Source organism: Myotis lucifugus, unplaced genomic scaffold (genome assembly GCF_000147115.1).
Source record: "Myotis lucifugus unplaced genomic scaffold, Myoluc2.0 scaffold_332, whole genome shotgun sequence".
Taxonomy (NCBI): domain Eukaryota; kingdom Metazoa; phylum Chordata; class Mammalia; order Chiroptera; family Vespertilionidae; genus Myotis; species Myotis lucifugus.
Genome location: NW_005871380.1, coordinates 932,691 through 941,556, shown reverse-complemented (window position 1 = coordinate 941,556; position 8,866 = coordinate 932,691). Strand labels below are relative to the sequence as shown.

General features: G+C 61.8%; 1 protein-coding gene across 1 annotated transcript; it reads right to left on the bottom strand.

Moving 5' to 3' along the window:
* Positions 1-1,013: 1,013 nt before the first annotated feature.
* Positions 1,014-3,439, bottom strand: NTN3 (netrin 3). The gene is given in 7 exon segments (XM_006100925.3): positions 1,014-1,363; positions 1,636-1,710; positions 1,854-1,904; positions 2,025-2,174; positions 2,251-2,439; positions 2,511-3,147; positions 3,149-3,439. Coding segments are annotated over 7 exon segments (1,743 nt in total).
* Between the last annotated feature and the right edge of the window lie 5,427 nt (positions 3,440-8,866).

The following is an 8,866-nucleotide window of genomic DNA, read 5'->3' as shown; positions in this document are numbered from 1 at the left end:
CGGAGCGCAGGGCTGGGGGGCATCAGGGAGACCAGAGGGGCTGTCCCGCGGGAGGTGCCGCTCCGCCGGGTTACGCGTAGACCCCGGAACGCGGTGGGCACGACGTCCGGTTCCGATTGGGAGAAGGGACGCAGGGGATCCTAGGAGCTGGACTTTACGGGAGGGGTCCTAAGGCCGAATCCGAGAGAGACAGCGAGACAGAGACAAGAGACAGGGACAAGGCAGGCCAAGAAAGAGGCCGAACAGAGGCAGAGACGCAGTGGAGACAGGGACACAGAGGCCCAACCGGTAGAGAAAGGTCAGGCATAGGGGACAGACGGGGCGCAGAGGCCCCCGTCTCGCCGGGGGAGGAGTCACAGCACCCTCTGCGGGTGCTGGCAGGGGCGGGGAAACAGTGTCGCCGAGCCCCGAGCGCGTCTGTGGACCTCTGCGGTGGCCACAGTGCCTCTCGGGGAGCCATAGCGCTCTCTGGCGGATGATAGGAGCCCCTGGGGAGTGGAGTCACAGCGGCCCTCGGTGTGTTCTCAGACCGACAGTGGCTCCTGGATTCACAAGGGGCTTCGTAACCATTTGGGGGATACACAGTGCCTTGTAGAAAGGTAAGAGCGCTCTCTGATGGGCTACGGCATCACGAGGAGGCGGCCCTCGGGGTGTTAGCAGAGGCCCCCACCAGAAGGCTCACAGCCTTCTGTAGGTATCACGGTGCCCCTGGGAGGGGGCAGATAGCGCGAGTGTGGGGGATCCAAGGTCCAAGGAATCATCAACGGCTGCCAAAGGAAGGTTCCAGGCAGCTCATTGGGGTTATCATATCCCTCTGAGTCGCTGCGTTGGTCACACCCATTCTGGGCACGGGCGCGAGGCGCAGAGGGAGGCGCCAGGCAGGGTTGAGTGGGGACTCAGATGGCCACGCGCGCGATGTGAGCAAAGACTCCTCCACAGACAGATGCACTGGTCGAACGTGCGCCTTTGATGTGGGAGTAGCGCCCCGCCCAGCCCCAGCCTGGCCCGCGGGCTCAGGCCGCCCCGCAACGCCCCCGCCGCTCGCGGCGCTGCAGTCTCCGAAGGCGCCGCGTCCACGCGTCGCGCCAGGGCAGCACGAGGCTCCCGCGAGCGGCGATGAGCCCGGGCCCTCGGCCCCCTGGATCCCCGACCGCGGCCCCTGGCCCGCCACCCAGCAGCAGGTAGCGGCGACCAGGTAGCAGGTGTGGGCAGCCACAGGCAGCATCCCGTGCGGGCACCCACAGTGCGCTGCTCCCGCGCCGTGCGCGCTCATCGCCGCTCCGGAACACGGCTAGCACTGCCACCGGGAAGCGCGTCCACAAGCCACGCGCCTCGCCGCGCGCACCCACCGCCACCTGCACCGCTGCGGAGAGGACGAGAGGGGGCGGGGTTAGGCTGGGAAGCGGCAGGCTGCTCAGAGGAGAACCGGGCGACAGTGGCCAGGAGGGAGGGCAGAGAGGGAAACAGAGGACACCGCAGAGGAGGGAGCAGAGAGATCACCCAGGGGCTGACGGGGCAGAGCCAGTGGCAGTGGGGCACCTGAGGGATGGGGTCCAGCAATGCTCAGGGTATCCAACGGGAACGTGGGGAGGGCAAGGTGGGAAGGTGGGGGCGGGAGGCCTGAGGGCTGCCTACCATAGTCTTTCCTGCAGAACTTCTTCAGGCTGATGCGGTAGCTGCCTCGGGTGGGTTTGCAGTGCAAATCGCAGTCTGGGGAGGGGAGACAAGGGAGTGGGCAGGCTGGCACAGATCCCCACCTCCTTCCCCCAACCTCTCCTCCTACCCTCCTTGAACCCATAGCACCCCTCCTCTCATGGACATGCCAGTCTAGGACCTGATATGTGCCCACTCACCCTGCGACTCCACAGGGCTGCTCTCCTCAGTGGGTCCAGGGACAGGGGTCTCTGCAGAGAGGGTGGAAGAATGGCCTGTATTCAAGGGGGCCTGGGGTTTCTGGAACTCTCAGGGGATCTGTAGGCAGCAGCAGGGAGCTGGGGTGACCTAAGCAGGGCGGGGTCACTCACTAACACAGGGTGCCACTGGAGAACGACTCTGCTGGAAGCCAGGGGCGCAGCGATTGCAGGTGAGGCCAGTGACACCATCTTTGCAGGGACACTGGCCTGTGGTCTGGTTGCAGGTTTTGCCAGCAGCACCAACAGGGTGACAGTCACAGGCTGAGGACAGAGGTGAAATGGTCAGAAACCCATCTGGGAAGATGTGAAACCAGAGGGTGGGGGTATGCAGGCTCACCCCTGCAAGCGCGGCGGTCATTCGGTGCACGGCCCGGGTCGCGATAGAAGCCCTCCCGGCAGTAATGGCAGTGGCGGCCGGCAGTGTTGTGCCGGCAGTTGAGGCAGACACCACCACTGCGACGGCCGGACAATCGGTACAGCTCCATGTTGAAGCGGCAGCGGCGGGCATGGCCATTGCAGGAGCAAGCTGCAGAGAGGGATGGGTCAGGGGCAGGCTGGCTGGATCCAAGATCCCCAGGCCACCCTCTAAGGCCTCACCAAGGCAAGCGTGGGCTTCCCGGGCTGTGGCCCGCTGCCAGGGCCTGTCGCAGTAGAAGGGCTTGCAGCGGCCACAGTCGGGGCCCTCGGTGCCATGCCGGCAGTCGCAGATCAGGTGGCCCTGGGTGTCCAGCAAGCACCTTGAAGCATGCCCATTGCACTTGCAGCGCCCGCCCACCTGGAGCTCAGCGGCTGAGTAAGAGTAAGGGACCATGGCCTCGGAGTCGCTGGTGTCCCCCAGCATGGCAGGCCTCGTGAGCACTATTCGAATGTCTGTGGCGGTCACCCAGTCTTGGAGCACTGGGCTGCTGTCCAGATCCAGGCCTGGCGGGCTGCTGTCCTGCACGCTGAAGGCCAGAAGGCTACCACCATCAGGCTGGGTCTGGAGCTCAGGAAAGCACAAAGCTTCAGGCCCGGGACCAGCTGGGCCATTGGCAGGGGCAGGCAGGCGGCCATAGTCCAGGCCACAGCAGGAGGAGAAGAAGCCCAGCGGGACCCAGCTGCGGCCGTGGTCCTGCGACTTGAGCAGGGCCACTGAAGTGGGGGGCGTGGAGCAGAAGCGCAAGCTCACAAACACCAGCTCGAAAGTTTTGCCCAGGGGTACCGTGAGGCTCACGTTGAGGGGCGCCTGCGTCAGCCAGATCGGAACGCCAGCACACGGGGCTGGCGGTGCCCCCTGCCAAGGTCAGGAGGGCGGCGGGGTGTGCCCGCCGCGGGTCGGAGGAATCGCAGGCCTGCGTGGGGGGCTGCCCGCACGTGCTGGACGCCAGCACCTCGCGGCCCAAGGCCGCATTCACCAGGCCAGGCACGCAGGCTCGCGGGGCGCCCCCCTCCTCATGACAGGGGTCGGCGGGCGCTGGCGGCCCCGGGCTCAGCGCGGCCAAGAGCGTGCCCGCGGTCACCAGCAGCCCCCAGGGCCAGATGGGCATGGCCGGAGCCTCCGTGGGTCAGCCAGCTGGCCGTGGCCCCACGCCGCTGTCCTCGTGGGGGTAGAACCCGGGTCTGAGGCTCTGCCGGCTGGCCGGCAAAGTTGAGCAACCGCAGGCCCCGGGCGGCCCCAGCCGGGGCCCAGATGAGGGTGCAGCCGCGGGCACGCCCCGGCCCAGCGCAGCAGCAAGGATGTTGGCGGGTCCTCCTGCAGGGCCTGGAGCGATGACAGCCTTCGCCCCGGCTCCGGGCTCCTCCGCCCTCGGAGGCCCCTCCCGCTGCCCGCTGCTCACACTCACCCACGGAGGGCCGGGTGGAGCAGGTCTCCGGGCCTCCGGGAATGGCTGAGGGCGGGCGGGCCCTGGGGCGCCGGGGCCGCCGCCTCCTCCCGGCTGCAGCGAGGGCCGCGGAGCTGTGCCAGGTGGGGGCGGGGGGCGCAGCAGGCTCAAGCCTGGGCCCAGCCAGGGGCGGGGCTGCTGGGGCCGAGAAGGAGGGAGGGGAGGAGAAGGGGCCTGGTCGGCATAGCGGGAATCAGAAGCAGATTCAGACACTGGCTGAGCCATCGGGGGAGGGGCCGGGGAGCCTGGAATTCGCTGTCGGGAGGGGTCTGGAGGGGAAAACTCAGCCACGCAGCCCGTGGGGGACCACCCAGCAGGGTCGTTGGTCCGCAGCCAGGTTTTGACTGCTCCTGGGGCTGTGTCACATGCTGGGCGGGGGTCTGGCAGGCTCCTCCCTCAGGCTCAACAGGCAGGCTGGGCCCTGGGTCTGAAGTCTGGGTCCGGGATGCCCCCTGATGTCCATGCAGGACATAGGGCATGAGAAGCCAAGTCGTATTGGTGAGTGTGGGTGTCCCCAAGGCAGCAGTTTGCTCTAACCCAGAATTGGGACCAGGTCTTATTTTGAACCAAAGCTGCTCTAATTTCCCGCTGTGTGGTTCAGATTCCTTAACCTGGTCCTGCCTCAGTGTCCTCTTTGGCCACATGCCTGTTATTTAACATTGCTAAGCTGGGGTGGGGATGGGGAATTTGATGAGACCAATGCTCAACAGACTGAGTCCCTCCTGCCTTATGCTCGGGAAGGACTGTATCCCTGATCCCTGGGATTGGCCTGAGCTTATCTAAGGGATGAGGCAGCAAGGATGTTGGCGGGATGTTATCTAGCGTCCTCCACCCAGATCAGTCCAAACTCTTGTCCCTGGTTCTCTTGAGTGTCTACTTGCAACACCATGATGGGCCCAGTCCTTGGAGCTGGCAGGGAGGAAGTGGAAGCTGTGTGTGTGTGTGGGGGGGAGATCGGGGGAAGGTACAGCCAACTAGGTGGCAGGTCTCCTTGGGGTTCATGGGTCACCTATGGAGAGGTAGGGAGTGGGGTTTGATCCATGGGGATCACCTGGTCACAGATGGCAGTACCCCTGAGCCTGACCTATATACCAGCAGATTTGGGCAGGGAAACTGAGGCAGAAGCCCAGCTGGGTAGCCTGGACACCAGCTAGGGATGGGGTAGCTGCAGCTGAGAGTGGCCCCAGCCAAGAGGGGCCCGGAATTGCTCTGAACAGAGAGACCCCTTCCCAGCCACCTCGAGGTCCTTGTTGGAGGGGGGCCAAGCATCCCAGGAGGGGCTGACCCCATAGGGAAAGGGAAGGCCACACAGGAGCACACCCTGTTTGGGACAGCTCTGAGGCCTGACGTTTCAGACGGGGGCGCTGAGTCCAGGCCAAGCCCGACAGCCAGTGTAGGATGCCCCGTGAGTGTGTCCGTGTTGGTGAAACTGCCATCCTATGCTGTGCCTGAGATGCTGCAAGGACCCACAGGAAGAGGATGGAGAGGAGCAGAATCCTTGTGCTGTTCAGGAGAAGAGGGCAGGAGGACACTGGAGGAGAAGAGGTGAGAGCAGGAGGGCTTGAAGAAACAGAAGACAGGCCCTTTTCCAGGCCTGACTCGCACAAACCCAGGGATGTGTATGTGTAGGGACTAATGAGGTGATGGGAGACTTTGGAAGGACTCACCCAGAAGAGTCCCAGGGGCTGCTGGTCTCTCCCTTCACTTCTGGCAGCAGCAGGAAGGCTATGGGTACCCCCTGCCTCACAGAGCAGGTGCTACGGGACCCTGCCCCTCAACTTCCCAATAAAGAGAGTGCCCCTTTCAACAAAGAGCTCTGCACGAATGAGGGACTTGACAGGGTGCATGCACATTCTGCTCCAGTTCAGAAACAGCACCTTCCCAACCACCCTCTTCAAGGCCCTCTGGTTGCTCCCTGGGATGGGAAGAGCTTGGTGAGAGACTGGGTGCTTCAATAGGTCCTCTGGGGACCGTTAGAAGAAAGGAGGTGACGCAATGGCCACGGTGGGGAGAAATGCCCAGGCCCCACGCAGGAGTTCCACGGGGCTTGAAACAAGCCTCCAGGGAGAGCCTGGAGGTCTGCATTCAGGACTCCTGCCAGGAGGGAGGAAGCAGAGATCAGGGGAACAGCCTCTCCCCTAGTTGTCAGCCTTGGAGGCTTTGTCTTCAGCCCAGCCTCCTCGATGGGGTCTGCAGAGCATCTGGCGGCTTCTAATGGGGTGGAAGGAGGCCCCTGGGGCCCAGACTGCTGTATATTCATGGGGTTCGGCCCTGGACCTGTTGCACCACTAGCTCCCCAGGGAGGAGGCTGCAGTCAGCTGAGCCTCTTCCCTGGAATGGCCGCCTGCACACATTCTTTTCTGCCCCCCCCCTTGGGGCAGCCCTGGTAGATGGTGTGATGGGAATTAGGGGGCCTTCCCCCCAGCCCCCAGTCCAGGCTCATTGCTCCTTGTGGACTCTGCCACTTGTCCCCAGTCCCTGATGGGGGCTTCTCACACCTATCTCCTCAATGGCCCTGTCCCCTTCTGGCACCTTAGAAGAGGCTCTGCTCCCCCTCCCCAGCCAGGGTGACAGCTGCTGGTTTGGGGGGATGCAGGGAACCTATCTGGGGAAGGGAAAGAGTGGGCCTGACAGTCTGAGACCTCAGGGGGCTGGAGTCTTTCCTTTAAAAGGCAGACTGGCCCTAGCTGGTTTTGTTCAGTGGATAGTGTTGGCCTGTGGACTTGATTCCTGGGTTTGATTCTGGTCAAGGGCACATCCATCAACCTCAGTTGTAGGCTCAATCCCTAGCCTCTGTTGGGGTGTGTGCGGGAGGCAACCAATCGATCACATCAATGTTACCCTCTCTGTGTCTCTACGCCTCCCTTCCACTCTCTCTTTAAAAAAACAAACAAACAAACAAAAAACAATGGCTGGATGAGGATTAACACCAAAAAGACCCCCCAAAAACAAAAAAACACCACACACACACACACACACACACACACAACCAAAATAAAAGGCCAACTGACCCCCAGCCTAGCCCAGGACTTGCTATTTCCACAAGATGCTTTCAAGCCACTCTTGTTCACGTATCACACAAACACGTATTTATTAAGCACCTGTTATGCCTCAAGGAGCCAGGAGCTTCCAACCCAAGGGGGGAAACAGACAGCTGGGAACAGGAGCACAGCATGCTGTTCCTTGCCCTGAAAAGGGCAGCCACACAGAGTCCACAGCCACTGCTACCCTGCACCATGCACACCCTCCAGGCAGGGTCCCAGTGCCGGCTCACCTGCTCTGCGCTCAAGCCAGGCCCACTCTGTTGCTGTGATCAGCTCTGCGAGCCCAGCAAAACGCTGCGTTGCAGAGGGTGGGGCGAGATGGGGAGAGCCCATGGGGGATGGGAAGGAAAATGGCTCAGTAACCCCCTCAGTTCGGCCACGCAAGGTTTGAGAAAGGAATGGTTTGGGGAGGGGGCTTTTGCGACCCACATGTGGCACATCTACCCGGCCTGGGCGAGGTCTGGAGAGAGGAGGCTTCTGGCTCATCCAGACCTCTCTGGGGACCAAGCCTCTTGCGTGGGCTCAGGGAGTTCCCAGCTCCCGCCCCTCAGCTGCTGTTGCCAACCGAGCATGCCAGCATAGGAAGGCTGCAGCCAGGAGCCCAAGCCCTGCTGCCCGCACCTAATGTAGCCAGCATTTTGCCCTGGGCCAGGTCCAGATAGGGTCCTCGCTGAGAGAAGCTGATGGCCACAGTCTTGCGGTGGAGCCTGTCAGCATGGCCACAGCACTGGTGGGGGGCGGGGGAGCTGGGGTGGTGGGTGGGAATCAGCAGGCTCCTTGGGCTGGGAGTCTGGTGCATTCACACTCAGGTGGACGTGAGCACCAGCGCAGTTCCCCATTCCAGCTGGCCAAGTCAGAGCAGACTGGCCGGGAATGCAGATGAGAATTCCCTACTGCCTCCTGACTTGGGGCAGGCGCTAGAGGACAGGTCTCCTTCCCTCCTACCTCCCCCACTCTGGGTGCCTGTGTTGGGGCCTACCCAGGCTTCCCCCCTCATACATCCGTGGCACCTCCCTGTCCAAGAATGCCCAGTTGTTGGTAGGACACCACCAGTGCCCAGAACTGACAGGGACAGGTGGGTCTTTGGGCACCCATTCGGGCCTGCAAAGGTCCAGTATGGAAGGTGCATAAGTAACCAGTGGATACAATAATTCTGGTGGAAACCACCGGCTATAGAAACTGATTCTGGGCCCTAGCCAGTTTGGCTCAGTGGATAGAGCGTCGGCCTGCAGACCAAAGGATCCTGGGTTTGATTCTGGTCAAGGGCACATACCTCAGTTGCAGGCTCTTCCCCAGGGCATGTGCAGGAGGCAACCAATTGATGTGTTACTCCCACATTTCTGTCTTTCCCTCTCTCTTACACTCTCTCTACAAATCAGTAGAAAAAGTATCCCCAGGTGAGGATTAAAAAAAAAAAAGAGAGATTGTGGGGTGGCCAGTAACAGGGTGGTGGTGGAATCCACCCTGAGGATTAAGGATTCCTCAAGATCCTAGCACATAGGCAGCTCTGGAAGCAGTAACGGAGTGGCCAGCTGTCCCTCAGTCTCCTGTCTGTTCCCCCTTCCCCACAGTTCCTGTCCTGGGCAGTGGATGGAGCTGTTCCATTCTCTGGAGGCCCCTCATTGCAATTAGGCCCCTGGATTTCCTTCCCTACTTTGTCATCAGGTCCCCAGCAGCCCTCAAGATTCATGACTCTATGTCCGAAGTACCTAGCCTGCTTGATGATAGGCCTTTTACAGGTAGGGCCTCCTGCGGTTTACCTGGAGCCACCCTGAGGCTGGTTCAACATCACCAAGTTCATCCCTTATATCTGCCATACTTCACCTGGCTCTCAGTTACCTGCCTCCTGGGCAGTGGGTGCCCCAGGACAGAGGCTGGTGTTACCCCGTCTCACAATCACTGTCCACACTAAGGGCCAGTGCCCCAGCTCTGAGCATTGTGCTTGGTCCTTGCAGGTGCTCAGTAAATGTTCATTTAAAGAATGCCACAGCCTCCCACACCTCACCAGCGCCCAGCTCTGTGAAGCATCTCACATCTTCATCCTTGC